Source organism: Sander lucioperca, chromosome 3 (assembly GCF_008315115.2).
Source record: "Sander lucioperca isolate FBNREF2018 chromosome 3, SLUC_FBN_1.2, whole genome shotgun sequence".
NCBI classification, from domain to species: Eukaryota; Metazoa; Chordata; class Actinopteri; order Perciformes; family Percidae; genus Sander; species Sander lucioperca.
The window spans coordinates 10093587-10112207 of NC_050175.1; the positions used below are offsets into that span (position 1 = coordinate 10093587).

The 18621-nt window shown below is 42.2% G+C and overlaps 1 protein-coding gene across 5 annotated transcripts in view; it reads right to left on the reverse strand.

Annotated features, from left to right (window-relative positions):
* garre1 (granule associated Rac and RHOG effector 1) overlaps positions 1-18621 on the reverse strand; it is a 36444-nt gene that overhangs the window by 11988 nt on the left and 5835 nt on the right. For 2 of the 5 annotated variants that reach the window (XM_031281511.2, XM_031281512.2), the window contains exons 2-3: positions 8392-9854; positions 497-709 (exon numbers count right to left, since the gene is read on the reverse strand). In XM_031281511.2, the coding sequence (XP_031137371.2) occupies positions 497-709; positions 8392-8895 (717 nt within the window). In that variant the 5' untranslated portion in view covers positions 8896-9854. The remainder of the gene's footprint in view (positions 1-496; positions 710-8391; positions 9855-18621) is intronic. The other 3 variants (XM_031281514.2, XM_031281513.2, XM_031281515.2) reach the window with 3 other exon arrangements.

The following is an 18621-nucleotide window of genomic DNA, read 5'->3' on the forward strand; positions in this document are numbered from 1 at the left end:
GAAGTTCACATTTTTAGATGATAAAAAGCATGTGTACAGCTTCTGAAAAAGAGTCCCGGCCTCATCTCTCTACCTAAACGCCCGCCCAGCACATTCTACCAGGGTCTATCCAGGCCTAGTCCCTCCAGGGCTTACAATCTGCATGCCAGGGCTTAACAGATCAATCAACCCACTATTCTCCTCTCTGCCTCACTTTATACAACAGAGCTCAAAATGGGCCAAAGGGACTGATTAGCCTGGGGATTAGTTAGGTCCTCTTGCAAAACTGCCTCCCTTACATGGGCTGTGGTGTAGAGGTGTACAGAACATAACATTGCAGATTCACAGACAAACTGCAGCCCAGAAAAGAGGAAATAGGAAATTAAGGCTGGAAATCATAAACGGCTAGCATTTCTCAGGAATGTTTAACAAGTCAGCTTTTCACCTCGCAGAGACAAATACCATATTTTAAAGACCCAGACCAGGAAGAGTCCTGGGGCGCCCTGTGGCTGCATACCTGAGCTGCACCTTTCCATGAGCGGGAGGCTTCCTCCAGCTCTGTGAGGGGCCTGTGGTCGGAGCTTTGGGAGCGGGCGTTGGTGCAACGCTCCTGGGCCTGGGCAAGAGCCTCTGCCAGGCAGGACTGAGCCACGGGCTGGACCTTCTGCAAAGCCTGTGATAGAAACTGGAAATGGACCTGCATCACCGTGAGGAAGCACCGACCCAGCACCTGGAAGCAGAGGACAGAGATTACTGTTACAACACACGTCATTCTGAGAAACCTCCATCATTGACATGCTGGAGTACCTAAGTCAGAATGTTTCAGAGACCAAACAATATAAATGCCTGTGAGCCTAAGAAACTAACATGTATGTCCACACATCTCAGCGGTTAGTTAACACTCTGAATAACCAGCTTCCTGTGCTACTTTACAAACAAAATACTGCCTCACCTACAAGTTATCCTAAGCTCGGGTATTTGGGACATGTTCAGGCCTCTTCTACCAAAATGATACAACAACTAAGAAACAAAAAAATTAAATACAAAACTTAAGACCTCTAAAACTACCTTGAGCTTGTTATTAGTTTCCTTTTCCACACCTTAAGAAGAGAAACCATTACGACTGACAGGAAAAGTGCAGCTGTTGTGGTATATGCCAAGTACATTTGTAAGAGAGATAATATACTTTTTCTTTCACATAAAAAAGGCTTTATTGCAAGGTACACTAAGTGGATTAAGCATGGTAGTTCCCCTGGAATGAGGTGCAGTATGTTAATACTTTTTACACAGTACGTTTTAATAAAATAATGTCAGACCATTAAAAGATGAACTCATCTATCACATTTTCTGCAACCGGATCACGTGAACTATATCAGCAGATTGTCTTCAGGCTGCTCCTTTTAATGATAATAAAATGAATCATTAAAAACACATTTAAAAAAAGAAAAAAAAAAAGAAGTGAGGACACCTGGAAGAGTGCCATGCTCCAAACAAAAGTAAATTATAAAACAATCTGGTTTATCCAACAGCCTAAAATATAATCAACTCCTCTTCAGACAACATTCGTCCACTTGTTTTCCCTACTCTTTGCAACAGTAAATACCATAATAGGAAAGCTGAGAGCCAAGGCCGTGCCATGAAGCAGAAATCAGAGAACACAACATCTTTCAAAATAAAACATTTTGCCAGGGCTGATTTCAGACAACTTAACATGCGCATGTGTTTGCATTTGTGGTAAATCGTGTGCTGTAAACAGATATCAAACATCTGAGAATGAGAACAATGTGCATTTGTATTTGCAAACAAAAGACAGCCAGAGAACACATTGGATTGAATATGTATGTCAGTGCGTGTGAGGAAAGGTTTTTCTATTTATACTTAAAGAATTGCAGCCAGGATAGCAATATTTTACGCAATTTTCCATTTCTATTTTCTCCTGTTTATGTAGTTGAAACGCAGTTTGTCTATACAACATTTTTACCTACATAAATCTATCTCCCTTTTTCACAGTAGTTCTGCTGATTTCTTAACTTACTTTAAATTGAGAAGTAATTTGCTAATACAACCAAGGCAAAATGGATACATTCAACATAACCAAATATTTCAGGTCGACATACATCGCTCCACACCTACTGGGTTGAATGCCCAAGTGTGTGCGTTTGTTTGGTGAGAGAATAGTCCAGGCTTAGAGGCCGTTTGTTGTTCAGTTAGCAAAATAAGAGAAACAGGACACCGCAGGGTCCACCATGGCCACAGGGTTTTCTTTTTCAGGTACTTGCTGAAAATATCTCAAGGGGGAGGCTGAGTTGTAAAGACAGAAATATGCTGCTGCCTTCTGATGGCAAACAGGAACAACCAGACACAGCTACTTTCATTCTGCAACATAAAACCAAAACTAACATGCCTAAAAGGCATGAAACCTGCACTTGTTGGAAAGTTCATTGTTTTCATAACGACTATAAAATAGAATGTGATGGTGAATCCTTTGTGGAATATTTGAGCCAAGACTTTGCTAGCTGCTTTATCGTTTTGTCATTCCATGCAGTGGACTTACTGTAAACGTTTAAACTGTTATCACAACATGCCTAATTTGATCTCTCTCTCTCTCTCTCTCTCTCTCTCTCTCTCTCTCTCTCTCTCTCTCTCTCTCTCTCTCTCTCTCTCTCTCTCTCTCTCTCTCTCTCTCTCTCTCTCTCTCTCTCTCTCTCTCTCTCTCTCTCTCTCTCTCTCTCTCTCTCTCTCTCTCTCTCTCTCTCTCTCTCTCTCTCTCTCTCTCTCTCTCTCTCTCTCTCTCTCTCTCTCTCTCTCTCTCTCTCTCTCTCTCTCTCTCTCTCTCTCTCTCTCTCTCTCTCTCATAGAAAAGGTAAAATATTTAAAATAACTGAAAGATGTGAATATCCCCATTATCCCTGATATCCAGAATAAACAGATTATAAATAGTATCATAAAAGCAAATTGATGGGTTTGTGGCCTGTTTTACATACTGTAGGTATTGAGCTTTTCTTTAGTCAAATTGTCAACGTTTGAGCACAACAATGCATGAGGGGTCCCAAAATACAAAAACAACTGGACTCAGAAGATGTAATACTGCTAATGTGTTATCGCCCACATTTCTACACTTTTTGTATTATGTGGCAGTTGAGTATATCCACTATGTTTTAGCAAACAAGGTGTGTGTGATTGGTAAAAACAAAGTACTACTGAAATGCAACCTAAGACAGGAGAGTTTAGCGTGTTATGCTAACATTTGCTAATTAGCACTAAACACAGTACAGCCGAGGGTGATGGGAATGTCCTTAGTTTTGCAGGTATTTAGTCATAAAGCACACATTGGACAAACCTGACAGACCTGAAGATGGAGCTAGATGAAAGGCAATGCAATCAAAGTTTTTACAGATCATCCTCTGGGGACCACGAATGTCTGTACCAAATGTCACTGCAATCCATCCATTAATAGTTGAGGTATTTAAATTAAAAACCAAACCTGCGGTGACGCTAGAGGATCATCAAAGTCACCAGGACCTATCCTCTGAAGGCCATGAATGTCTGTACAAAATAGTAGTTGTTAAGATATTTCCACTATTAATAACTTACCAAAAAATGGTAGACTGACCGACTGACGGACAGAACAAAAGGCCAACGGACCGACATTGCCAACACTTGAGCCGTGCTGTTAGCACGGCCAATAAAAACAACAGCTGTAAAATGCAAGTCTGTGTCCTTAAACTCAGACCCATGTGTAAAATAGGACGATATATTGTCTACCCCACTGCATGGCCTGAGCTGACTCTGGGAGGCTTAATAAACACAGGCACCGATCCAGTGTGCACAAAATGGGAAATTCCTGCTCCTGCTGTTGACATTGAGCAACTAACCAATACTCAATCAGTCAACAGGGATTTAGTGTGTATGCAAAGCAGACAAATAATAGATAACAGAAGACACATATAGCCTGATAATGAAGCTTGGACACAATACATATGGCCAAATAATGCCAACTGATATCACCTGCAGTGTATCCTTAAGAAGATCACAAAATAGCATGAACACATGCTAACAATGAGATCAAAAGCAACTCAAAGTGTTTCAAAGTCGTCAACAATAACCAAGTGAGGAAAGAAAATGAGGCCATGGCTACAGCCCAAGATAATGGATAACACATGTGATTAGCTGTGCAGTATCCCACACAGTCATGGAAAATATGAGAAGTAGGAGTGCAGCAGAGCCAAGCCAACATTGGGCCCCATTCAGGCCCAAACAAGGCAAATCATGAATCAATCAATATCTATACTTTTATTTTCTGAGAACACCTTCATTATAAGTGCATCGAATCTAGGAGAGAGGCGTTTTTGAGATCTAGACCTCTTCTAGTGAAAGGGAGTGTGAGACTGTTATAATAACCAGATGGTCACGTTGCTCCACTGTCTGATCCGTGAAAAAAAAAAAACAAGGAGCCTTTCTTTGTTGGGTAATGTCAATGGTAAATCTTTCAACACAATCATTCTAGGGAAACAGGAAGGTCACAAAGGCTTGAACTCTAAATGTCTTAAAACCGGTCACTTACATACAGTATGTTGGTACTCTACAAACAAACTACCTTTACTATGGCACTCTAAAGTCATTTTAGATATAATCTCATCAGCTTAATGAATTATTTAAACGACATGATTGGGCTAAAACAGATGTTGGTTGGATTTTTCTTGTAAACAAACAAATTATGTTTACATTCATTATTTCTCATCAAAACACATTGTGTATATCCTCGAGGTCTAAGAAACGCATTTCCTTCCTTGTTTTTTTGTGATTTAATTCCTGCGTTGTTTACATCCATGTTCGCCAGCTTACAGTCTTCTTCGTGTGCCTTTGCGTGCACGTCACTGCCACCTACTATCTATTTTATCTACTATTGTTTTGAAACATGTCAGACCTTTAAATACGTCAGACCTTCAAATAGCATGAAACCATCGGTAGGAATGTGTGTCACGTTGCTCCATAGCACCACTAGTTGACAAAAACTCCAGGGGGTACTTTTAAACCTGTTTTGGTCGGAACTGAAAACAGTAGGCGCGCCCAGAAATGTTGTTACACCAACCTGTAAACAGCAGTTTAAATCCAACTTGTGTTTAAAATATTAACCTCTATTTTTTTCCTCACTAACTTTAACTCTTTTCACAATACAAAAGTCAAAACTGCCAACAAAAATAACTCCTACAATGAATACATAATATGTTACACTGTAAATAGATAAAGCCCTCATATATATATGGCCACATTTCATCATGTGAGGCCTTCTATGTCTGCCTCTGGTCATTGCTCTGTGGTTTAAACTTACAAGCATGGCAAACGGCCTCTAAATGTGACATTTTAATGCATATTTGACAGTGGAATCGCTCTAAGCAGCCAGAGTGCTGATTTGGAAAAAAGTGGTTTGTTTTGCAGACTGCACTGACCTAAACCTTTGGGGGCTCTTTGTTTTTTATAAGGGGGGAGAGAGACGTGAGCGTAGCAACACAGGGAGAAAAGCTTCACATACCTCAACTCCCTAAACTCAGAAATGCATTTGGTTCTTTTTGAAGACCTCATAATACATCCAGCTGCCAGACAGCATTCCTCGACTCATAGAGACAAAAGTCTCTAATACATCACATCGTAAAGGACAGGCTGAATTAGCAGCAATTATTACAAGTTAGGTATACAAAAGTTTATACTGTGCGTGTACAGAACTTCTACCAAAATAAAACATGGGAGATAGTAGTGCAGATATGTATTCATGAGTGAACACAAACCTAGGCCATAGATAACTCATTGGAAAATCCTAAAGCCTGTAATAATAGGTGCACGTGAACAGTATTTGGATCACTTGATCTTCATCAGCTTTTTTTCCCCACTTTCTATTGTTTATACATTTCAGATGTCCAGCACTTATTTTCCTGTCACCGTGTTCTGTACTATGAATACAAACAAACTTTTGGGATTAAAAGAACACACACACACACACACACACACACACACACACACACACACACACACACACACACACACACACACACGCCATTTAACCCCACTATTTTTGTTCTCTTGTATCTGGCACATTGTACTTTACTCTACCAACATGATATTATTGTGTACGTGCAGTGTTTCAGATGTTAAAACAACTAACACACTGGAATAATACAATTGTAAAATGAAGTATTAATACGTTTCCTTCTCTGCTTTAACAAATGTACCCTTTATGCCCGGGGCCAGACAGCAAGTATGAGTGCCAAGCCATGCGGTCTAAGCTTTCACAGACTTGGGCTTCCTCTAATATTCACCTGAGTATATCCAAGACCACAGAGAGTCAGAGTTACTGACTGCGGCGCAAAAGTGTTTCCTGTTTTGGGCTCAGCCACATCCACTGAGGTTCTACAGCCGCTCTAGTGTCTTGGCCGCAGCCCTGTACCCACCCCCTGCTGCATGCTAAAGGATAATTGAACCACTGATAACCGCCATTATTTTTGCTTTATATTGGAGTGTTTATTGAGTTTCACCTACAGTATACCGAAGCACCTATGGCACATTGCCACAGAATCAGATATAATGGGGAATTCTTCTTTGTCTAAAATGCAGTTCTAATTCTGAGGAGTCTGAATGCAAGCAAGCGAACAAACTTGAGGCGAGCTGGTGGTTAAGATATTAGGCCAGAGGAGGAGAAGCTTTCCCATGTTAAGTGTAGTTGGCCTTGGTTTAGCCAATATTAACATGTAAATTGTAAAGAAAATAAATAAAAAACATTCCTATGGTGTTTGGGGTTTGTATAGTGCCCTGCAGTAGTTTGTAACTATTTGGAACTAGTCTGGAACTATTTTTTGTTGCACTATCCACTTCCACAAGCAACAAATATACATTTTTGTCTTTATTTTTGGGCTCTCCTCTTTCGAATGTTTTTGTTATTACTGAATGAAAATCCCAGGAACTAGTGAACTCAAGTCACAATGTGATTATACTTATTTAATTTTAAGTCTCTATATGCTGCCACAATAAAACAGTTAAGGACGTCTTCTCCTAATCTGTGGGATGTAGGACGGTCATCCACAGAGGGAGTTCCACAGGCTCACAACTGTGTATTAAATGGAGGATAAATAAGCAGATGCAGTAATCTTAAGGAAGGATGGGGTTTAGGCTGGGGGCTGCTTGGGTGTGGTGTACAGCTGAAAATATAGCTACTTGATTCTGATGGAACCACATGAGAGACTCTTAGGGCAGCACAATTACAGTCAAATTGCCAATTGGAATTACTCTGATAAATACTGTAATTTAGATTTTCCATTACAATTATAAATTCATGATTAGGACTTCTCAAAGCAAGAACAGTCAAGCAGCATTTAATAATCGTGCCCAGATATTTTGCACGTGCCCATTTCAAACTGATGCTGTAACCTGAAATGAACCAGACCATTAACCTCCTGACCTGGGTTTAAAGTGGATCTGACACAGCCTGGATTTAGTAGAAAAAAGTGAGTGGGAATTTCATAACTATAGGATTACTACACTGCTATTATTACTAGTGACTTCTAGTTCTTTCAGCCATATGGTCTGCTCTTCTCAATAATGTTCAGGTTCAACTCTGATGAGCAAATATACTGTATTTATACAAGATGTGACACAGTGCAGATGCAGACCCAGTTCTTGTGTAAGCGGCGACAACCACAGATAAACTAGTCTGGAATGAATGGTCAGACACAGGCGTGTGTGTGTGTGTGTGTGTGTGTGTGTGTGTGTGTGTGTGTGTGTGTGTGTGTGTATATATATCACTCTGACTTTTAGGTAAAAACTAAAACTCTCGATTAAGCAGGCATGACAGGACAAATGAATAAAACAGTGTAAAGGAGAGAGACACTGAAAAAGTAATATGAGACAGAGAGAGAAATTGATTCTCATAACACAGCTGAGCCTTTTGGATATTTAGTGCATCACCTCACCTGAAAAACAACTCGGCTTCAATGTTTCACATTTCAGATGTTTCACATCAGCGATTTCAGTGCTGTGGAAAGATGGTGTGGTATTCACAGTGACAAAAGATGACTTTTCTTCTCACATCCTCAGTGTTTTTCACACCTCACCCTCAGATCCTGACACTAGCTTAACACTGGGCGGGGGAATCCTATTTGAGCCAGGAAATACTGATTCATGGAGCTAGCCTTTGGACAGAGTGCCGCTAAGCATCTTAGCACTGCTTCTCGAAGACGAGTCATGAGTAAACGAATATGATAAAAGTATGTGGTGCTTAACTGTAGCGCCTCAGGTTGTGAGCTCAACTAATTCATTCCAGGAGAGCAAACAGTAGACGAGATAGAGCCATTTTACTTAACAGTAAGTCAACATAATGTGACAACAAGTGGAGATGGTGTGCGCTTCTGTGCGATCACCTACCTCAACATCCTGCAGGCTGAAGTCGTTCTGGTCTTTGAAGTTGGCGGCCCCGGCACTCAGCTCCATCAACATCTTGGCGATTTCAGGCTTTATTGCTGCAGTCAGCCTGCTGGCCGCCTCCATAACGTGTTCCTGCACGTCCTTCAGTTGCATAGCTGCTTTGGAATAGTGAGAGTTCCTGAACACACTGCTGAACAGGTCTGTGAGGAAGGCGCTGGCCCGGCAGAACACATTGAGGGCATCCAAATATTTGGAGATGCCTTGCTGGATGTCTGCAACTGCGGTGGTGGTGCCGGAAGGAGGTGGGTGGCAGCTGCCAGGCATGCCAACCCCGGTGCCCATGGGCGAAGAGGCAGAGCAAGAGGAGGCCAGGGAGGCGCTCAAGGACCGGCTCAGCTCAGGCATCTGGTACTGCTGGTGCTGTTGCACTTTCTGCTTGGACCCGCCGAGCAAAAAGCGACGCTTGTAGTCCATTTTACTTTCCTGCGCACTACAACAATACATAAGTGGTGCAACAGCACCGGAAGGATCTGTTTTTAGTTTGTTTTCCTCACACAAAGTGCTCTTGTCCTCTTTACAAAACACCAAACCCTGTCCACAGTCCTGGAACTGTTCAAGTTACGTAAAAAGACAGCTCAAGGATCCCACCTGCCAGAGGCTCATCTCAGTATGCCTTGTAGAGAGGCAGGACAGAATTGGGAGAGGTCGGAGGGCGATCAAAAAGACTGGCAAGCTGAGTGAAATGCTTGCATGCAGCCCTGCTGCAGATACGTCAGGCCCAGCTTATGAAACAGCACAGACACACCTCCAGATTCTCTGTTTCCAGCTCCAAACTAAATTATCATAATAGGGGAGGAAAAGTCAAAAACACTCCTTAAAATTTACTTAAAGTGACACTACAGCCAAGTTTTAAAGTGCATTAACTTTCCTTCAGAATGGCGAAAAAAAAAAATCCTTCTTCATACAGTATATATAGAGTATATACACATATGTATTTACATATATAAACCTATACCAGCCTGCACTAGTAAAATAGAAAATCGTTTTAAAAGCTGAAAGCAAAAATGAATCCAAGGAAAATCAGACACTGGTCAACAGCACAGAGGAAAAATGACAAAATAAAAATAACACAAGTAAGTAAATGCTGGAATCAGAGGATGTGGTTTCTTGTACACTAGCTGGTAGCGGAGCTGTGGGAGGTGAAGGGCAGACAGATCCAGTCCGTCTCAAATCCTCTTCACAAAGCAGAACTCTGCAGGCAGTGAGCGAATGGCCAGCTGATAGCTCCGTCTGTCTGTCTGTCTGTCGTCTCCAGCAAATTCCTGGTTTCTCCCCTGTATGCTGGCTGAGGTAGATATTACTCACTGCGAAAACAAGTGTGCTCCCAGATCTCGCTGCTCTCCGCGGATGCAGATTAGAGCGACAAAAGCACAAATGTATCTGTAAGGCCTCTAGGTCATTTCCTAAGGGAGGAAAGGGCAGAGACACAGAAGAGAAGGTTAACAGCATGTCAAAGAGGAAGGATGAGCTGAGTTTCAACCGTTTTACTGTTACACCCCCCAAGAATCTGGACTGCCCTTTACAACTTAAAACATAGCCAATTATGAGGCAGACTTTACTTGACTTGTAGCATTTTCTTACTGGCAAATAGTAATACTGTACGTAAGGATTTTGTTAGTTTTAATGACAAGCCTGTGCGACAGACTTTTACTCCTTACATTTTAACATGAATATCGGTACTTTCTACTCCTTACATTTTACAAAATTGTCGGAGAATAGCACAGACACGCGCCTCACCGTGACCGGGCGCGCGCTATCACACGGCGCAAAAAGAAAAAGAGACTAGCTGTCCGGAGGATAATCAGTTGAGATTGTGTGTGTGCGTCCTTAAGAACTGCAAGTCTTATAACTTATGTTGTCAGTTCATTTAAGCCTGTTGTTGTATTGGTCTATAGTTCTTGCAAATTTAAAGTAAGTTAGCTAGTGATTTTGTTGTTTGTGTTCTTCACCTGTTACCTAGGTTGCACGTTGCTTGATCTTAATAAAGCATCAAAAGAGAGAAGTTGTCTCCGTCCGTGTTTTAACAGACACACCTGGGGCGAAGTTGGAAACCAGAATCAGCTTTAAATACAGTCCAAATTTAGTCCTTACTAACAAGTTTCAAATAATTTCACTGGAGTTACCGTTATTTTCGCGTCATCAATACCACATTCAATCTAATTGGATGGGAATATACTGTACGTTGCACTTGACACACCACTACAAGACGACTCGACAGATTCGGCGGCATTCTGCATTCATTCGTGGCAAATCATTGCGGCTTGATGGTGGTAACGTTAGCACATAGTATGGATGGCGACATGATTGAAAATGAAGAAATCGGCAGACAAGCAGCAAGAAACCCTTGGCCTTATCTGAGAGAGATGTTTGAGATAGTAGGCATCAAGAATGACTCCTGGCCAATGTGCTGCGCAACTCTTAAAGTATGGGGAACTTCTTAATTAATGTCTGTTTAGTAATTCATATTTTATCCTTTATTTTCTTTCCAGAAGCCATATTTGAGACACATACATGTAGATTCCTTTAAATGTTAAGGGGAAGATTAAAAAAAGAGAAACTGGATCCGTGAATTCTCACAGAATCACAACTGAATTCATAAATAGCTACTCAGTCAGAATCTTATTAACCTGGAGTACCAGTCTCTGTCACAATAATCATATGTGATGTTTTAGGCATATTGGCAGACATCTATTTAAAATGTAGGCAATGGCATATAAAGAGCCTTTTTTCCATGTCCACTGAAGTTTCTCAGCTTGCACCCTAGTAACATTTGTGTGGTCCAGGTAGCTTTGCATAAAAAATGGTTGTCATTCGCAAAGCTACTTTTACTTTTATACTTTAAGTAAATTTCCAAGCCTGTACTTTGTTACTTTTACTTGAGGAAATAAGTTAAATCAGTACTTCTACCAGAGTATTTTTAAACAGTACGGGAAGTGAGTACTTTTGCCATCTCTGCTGGCTATTACTCTGAAAGCTGAAGTGAGAAAGTTCATAATCATAATTTCGCAGTTATTGTGCAGTTGAGCACACCCGCTTCACGGTAACAAAAGTGTAAGCTACAGAAAAATTTAGTTTAGTTCAGTTTTAGATAGATCAATACAGTGATAATATCAAACGCTGAGTATCAATTGTGACATCCATAATGTTTGGGGTGTATCAACTGTTGTAGTGACAGATAACTTATTCTTCTGCTCTATTTGAATGAGGATGACATTTAGCCCATTTCTCTAAACTTGGTGGTAATATTACATTACGGTTTGGTAAAGAGCTGTGGTTTAAAGTTGAACATTTCTAGACGATTACTAACACCATACCTCACAGAGCGTCTCTGAAGGAATCTCTGGCAGTGTCTGGTTTAGCAGAACACAGCTGCAGAGAGAAATTCCTGCAAGAAGCCATTGTTGGAAGACACTGCGGGGTCTGTTGAGCGACCCACAGTAGGAGTCACAATACTCTCATTCAATACCCAAGCATTATAGGAATTGTCCTTCTCCCTTTGGCCTTTCCACTTGATTATGAATATAATATTTTACATTGTCAAGATCAAGAGGAATTTGGTCTCACATCTCTTACTCTCTTAAGTAATCGTATTCAAAGACAGCCAAAGGTCAGCTGGTGACTGAATTTTAGAAAGACACGTTTAAGACTGAACACAGTTAATGACATTTCTGACAAGGAGAAAAACTACCTCTGATCTGCAGTCATTTAAAATGCAAAATAAAACTGCCTGTGTCAATGAAGCTGACAGGAACTTGAAATAAAAACTACCTTAAATTGGTTTTAGAAAGTAATGTTATCTTCTTTCCTTTCCATGCATCAAAAAAATGGGTCTATAATAACCTTTATGTATCTGAGGTAAAAATATTTTTTGGAAGGGAAACTGGATTCAGTATTGTGATTGTGTGTTCTGTTGGCTAGTAGGTGTAGCTTTCAAAGAAAACAGTCCATCAATGAACCTGTTCCTTTGCTATGTGAAGCCCTAGTGGCATTGAAGCTGATACAGACACACTCCTGATGGAATTACACTCAATGGCACACCAAACACCAACATGATACTCTAATCTGTTAGATACACAGCAGTGCTATCATTCTGTGGAACATTCATGCCCGTATCTTGTAGCACCATGCCGAAAGCTTCTGTATTTCAGGAAAAAGTCAGGAAAAAGAACTTGTGGGGTGGGGAATACCGTCCCCAACTAGATAACACCATCTAGCCTGCTGTCATTGTATGCTAAGTGTCTGTGTCTGCGTAGTGGCCTTACATGCGTAGCTTCCATTATGCATCCACGCCAACATTCTCCTGACCTTCAAACTTCACTTCCTTTCACAAACAGAGGAGCGCCCGGCACAAATCAGCCCCCCTCAATTGTCCCTGGCCGTAAAGCAAAGAGATAAAGCCAAGGGAAACTAGTGACCTCCCCATGAAGGGACAGCAGAGATGTGCTTTCCATTTTTTAACCCTTACATTACAGACAAGTAGGGCTGGGTATCGTTCAAACATTTTTGATCCGATACCATTGCCGTGACTTTGATACCAGTTCCGAAACGATACTTCTTTTTCGATACCAATTTTATAAAATCCATTTTAACAAAAATGAAATTACAACATTACAGCAGAAATCTTTGTATCCATTTTTTAGCTCCTGCTATGCGCGCACTGTCTCTGTAAGTAACGTGGAGTCTTTCCTGCATATCTCTACGACGTATAACGTTAGACAGCCAATCACCGGCCTTATTAGATCTTGGTAGAAGGACGCTGCATGCTTCCAAGAGCCGAGCATTCGAAATCGTTCCGCTTGGTGCAAATGGGAGGTGGCTGTCTGTAGGCGGGGCCCAAATAGTCCATCAGGAGCTATGGGGCCGTCCCGGAGTAGGCTAATGGCCATGGCGGAGGCGGCGGAGGCTAGCAAAGCTATATTGTTCTGTGCCACGAGACCCTGGGCCGCACACTGGTGTGACCGGTCAGTGACCTGAGCACATACCTGATCCATGGGGCGAAGGAGGCGTAGGCTTCCGGTGGCCGAAAAAAAGTGGCCTTCGGAAGCAGGATGGACGCCAGACTCTGCTCCAGAGGAGGGACCGAAGGGAAGCCCGCTTCTGTGTCGCCTTGAACCCGGGTAAACGGGGCGTAGCGAAAGACGGGAGCCTTCAGTTTCCCGGGCTGGGAGAGCGCCTCTTCCACAAACGGCCGAAGCTCCGTGAAGCGCGAACAGAGTGGGGCCCGTGAGGAGGGCGGCTCCTGAGCGTAAACATCCCCGCTCAAGAGGCCGCGAGCGGGGGCTGGAAGCTCAGCCGGGAGCGCTATGCATCTCTGGTCTGCCGCCTTTTGATGATTGAAAGAGAGAGTGGAGCAGCCTGAGGCAGAGGGGAAGACCGGATGCAGAACTGGCAGGAGGCGTCGGGGGTGAGAGCCTGACACTCCAGAAAGCTTCCGCCCGCCGGTTAAGCTCTTTAGATGGCAGGCAGATGCAGAACTGGCAAGAGGCGTAAGCGGCGCCAAGGCAGGTCTCAGAGCGGGGATGGAGGTCCGGCGGCAGGATGCAGCCAGTCCGGCAGGTGGGGCAGAGGTGAACACCGCTGGAAGTCGAGCTTGTCTTCATACTGCTAGCTTGAAGAAAAAGTGGGAGCAGAGCTACGGGTCCGCTCTGTTTATATACAATATTTGTGGACGTAGTTGAAGACCGAGCGGCACGCTAGGGCGGGAAAGAAAATCTTCACGACTGCGCATGCGCGAAGGGATAAACCCTGTCGGTACACGATCCGTTCTGCCTGCACGATCCGTTCTGCGCATGCGCAAGATAATACTGTTTTACCGAGGATACGACCTGCACGATCTGTTCCACGCTAGCCTATGGCTAGCCTCCACCGGGAAGCTAACGTTAGTTTAGCTAACAGCTAATTCGGCTAACTGCTAGCTGACAGCTAGATTCAGTCTAAAATAACGTTAACTCAAACGTAATGGGAAAAGCAGGCTACAGCTAAATTAAGACTTCACAGTAATAACAATAAAGACAAGTATTGAGTGATTGTATTTTAAATGAGCACAAGTAAAGTAGAACTGACGTAACAGCTGTTATATATGTTAGGTGTTTGTTATATATGTCAACGTTTATTTTCAAGTTTTATTTTGAGGGTCTTTTAAAGTTATTACATGCTATCTCAGCTAGCAGTTAGCCGAATTAGCTAAACTAACGTTAGCTTGCCTGTGGAGGCTAACGGCAGGCCGCTACAATCAGCTAGCGGTTAGCCGAATGAGCCGTTAGCTAAACTAACGTTAGCTTGCCTGTGGAGGCTAACGGCAGACCGCTACAATCAGCTAGCGGTTAGCCAAATTAGCTGTTAGCTAAACTAACGTTAGCTTGGCTGTCGACCGGAAGCGTGGAACAGATCGTGCAGTGTCGTAAATCCTCGTACAACCGCGCGTGCGCGAACATTTTGCGCATGTGCAGAACGGATCGTGCAGGCAGAACGGATCGTGTACCGACAAACCCAATAGCGTGGCTTAGAGGGCGAAGCCTATACGAAATAGAACATTAGACAGCCAATCACCGGCCTTATTAGATCTTGGTAGAAGGACGCTGCATGCTTGTCGGCTCACTGACGATGAGATTTACTTCTATTGAAATTGGGTATTGAATGACGAGGCATTTTTCGATACTACAGAGGCAATTTGATCGGTGCCTAAAACATATTGAATTCGGTACCCAGCCTTACAGACAAGTTGCACAAAGGGTTATAACTTACACGGGAACATGCATGCACACTTGTACTAGAGCTGATGGGATTTTATCTTGCTCATGGGCACTGCAAAAAACACTTCTGCCAGAGTTACTTGTTTCTATTATCCAAAGCCTTCCTAAGCTATGTTCACCCCAGTGTTTTTCTTAACAAAGCTTGGTGGTTTCCCACAAAACAGAAAAAGAGGTTGCTTGTCAGCTTACGGTGGTAAACACTTTTCCCAGATCTTTGTATACTGAGGATGTACAGATCCAATATGCCAGATCAGTATCACTACAGATACAAACCCTGTTGCCACTCAACAGGGTTTGTATCTGTAGTGATACTGACAGCCAGATCCACGTTAAATACAGTATCTTTGTCAAAATCATTTTAAGTTCTATCAGTTGCATTCATTCCGATTCATCCCCTTGTGTTTTCCTATGTAAGCAATTACCAATTTATTCTGCTACAAAACCTCAATGTAGCTGTACTGTCCATCTCTCAAAAAAATAAATAAAAAATAAAAACACACCAGAGTCCACCACCACTTCTCAGCCTTTGTCTACAGTCAGGAGTTTAAAAAAAGGTTTTCTTCACTAAATACACCATCAACCAACAAACTGGGCAGATACACTACAAGGTACAGTACATTGCCAGCTCTTTTAGGGGGAAGTTTTCCATGTGAACAGCACATGTGATAACTTTCTACTTGTCGTTAACTTAGTGGCGGTTTGAGAGCATATACATACTGTAACTAGTGCAACAGTGCAGACCTCTAGATTCCAGGAATTACAGCCACAGTGAGAACCTGCAAGTGGCCCCAAAATGTCTTCTAGTTGACTAAGTCATTGGGATAGTCGCTTCTGTAGCCTAGCTAGCCTTTGGCTAACCACTCTAGCTCTTAGCTTCACACTGCTGGACTAAAAAATAGAGAAGATTACAAACATACAGTATGTGTAAATTGAGTTTTTAGTGTCTGTATATCAACTGTTGTATGTTTATTGTTATCCAGCCCCCTCCGAAAAGTTTTTAGTAGCTTATTTGGGGTTCCCCATTTCATGCGGCCTACATATGATCATTGTACCTTATGAAATTGTGTTTAATGATACAATGATGACGTGTGAATAAACGAAACGAAAAAAGATAAAGAAATAAGTACATTAAGGTTGTTGGGAAGTAGACTAAACTAGTCAGCAAGCCACCATAGGGAACTAAACTGGCCAACTTTCATTCAATTTGTACATTTCATATAACAGTCATTTTTGTTGTGGTGGCCTTGCAAATCGACTTGTCTATTTTGGTATTTCTTCGAAACACTATTGTCACATGCAATGCAGAATGAAATGGAGGATCTGCTCACAGCTGGAAATAATTACAACTAATTGTGTGGACAGCGGTGAGACCACTTTAGGAAGGTGGTTTGAAAGACCAAAGTTAAATATTTAATCTTTGTGAAAACATTTGTTTGTTTTTGGCAGGTTTAATTAGCAGTGGTATTCCAGTCGAGGTCACAGTTTGACATCTGATGACTCAAATCTTTTCTCATTCCCTGATAGTAAAAACATGATAAATCACATAGATTTTTTGTATATCAAATGTAAAAACATTAGTATTAGTAAGTATACGCTGTATGATATTGGTATGTAGTATGGTACCGAGACACTGCATTTGTGGCTTAAACGAGTTCTGTGGATTTTGACTTTTCTGAGAGTGAAAACCTCATCTTGGTTTGATGTAGTTTATGGCTTCACACACACCTCAGAATGAATGAAAAAGGTAGGAACTGATTAAGTACAGTGAGTCATTCAGCCTGAACAACAGAGACAGATATTTTAGGAGAAATTGTGGGCTCCTTGCTTTGTTACATGGTTGTTCCAGGAAGATATAAATGATCTATGTAACGTTAGAGAGTGTTAGTGGTCTACATTTCCTTCCTGGCTTTAACATTCCGTAAACAGCGGTTATCCCAAGAGGAGCAGACATGGCATCAATATTAATGAGGCCTGCTGGCTTCTCGGGGTCGCTCTATTAGCTGCCAGCCTCCTGTTGCAGGGCACACTGTATTAGAGAGTTGCACCCAAACAAACACATGTGATAGGAGAGTCCCTCCGGATGCACTAGAGTTGTGCCAGCCCACTTTAATGTCCTTTCTCCAGCAGGGGCTGCTTGGGGCTAATGTTAGCTCTACTTCCCCACTCACCGTACTTGTCAGCTGCTCAGCTTCAACAGGAAGGGGGTTAAGGTTTCCTGGAGCAAGCTCCTTGTCGCCAGTAACAAAAACGTCAAACCAAGTATGCCACTGGGTAGGGGTATGTAGTAAATCAGAGTACCAAGTATGATTTACCTGTCTGTGCAAAGTACCTCCGGGTAAAAAACTGCAGCTATCAACAGAAAACTAGGGGGCATTTTTTTTTCAAATTGCTAGCATTCTAGCAACCGGCTCCAAAATGTTTTTTTGTTGTTTTCACTTAAGTAAATCTAATAACCAACAAAAAAAAAATATGACAATGAATGTTCATTCTTGCATACTTCTCCGCAACAACCCACCTTGCTTTCATAATGGGAAACATTTACACCTGGGATGGTGCCCAGTACATCTGCACCCTTCTAGTACTAGCCACTGAGCAGCTCCACTTGGGCATACAAGTGCCATTGCTCAAAGGCACCGCCACACCAGTTGTTGAGAAGCATTTGCCTTATAATTTTATTCATTTACAGATTTCCCAACGGATTTAGCTAACTAAACCCTCTGGTCACAAGCACTCATTATACCAATAGCAGTTACTTTTGGATCTGCGGCCATATTTGTGCGACTGTCACATCACAGCTAGGTAGTTTAATAGCTGTGGATGGGGCAGCTGTTAAGCATGCTGACAGCTCCTTATCCATCTGCCACTGCAAACAAACGCGGGCCCTCTGACACTGCAGCCACAGGCCCAACATTAGCTCTCTCATGAAGTCTATTTCAGCCTCCATGGGCAAAACAGCTGCCCTACGGTCCACACCACACTGTTTTTAGACACTCCAAAAGGTTCAGCTCAAAGAAGAAAAAAAATGTTCTCCCCTACATCTGTTGCCAATGAAGCAAAGGAATGCATTTCCCCAGAACCCTTTTAATGTGGGTTCAAACGAGCACAAAAAAGCAGGTCAGGACAACCAATCATACATTGCAAAACATCTCCTCAAAATATTACGTCATTGTGTACAATAAAAATACAAAAGAACTTAAAGAGCAAGGCTTATTATTTGATAGGAGACCTTCACTGAAGACATTCCACAGAGCAGATAAGCTACAGTCAAGTATGAGAATCAGCAGACAGGTCGAGGAGGTCAGTCTAAATGACAGGACAAGTGTCGTGAGCAACTGTGTGACAGGAGCCGAGCCAGGCTCCTCTTGCCCACAGAACACAAGGAGAGTATTGTGGGAGGCCCTGGTCTCCTCATACCAGC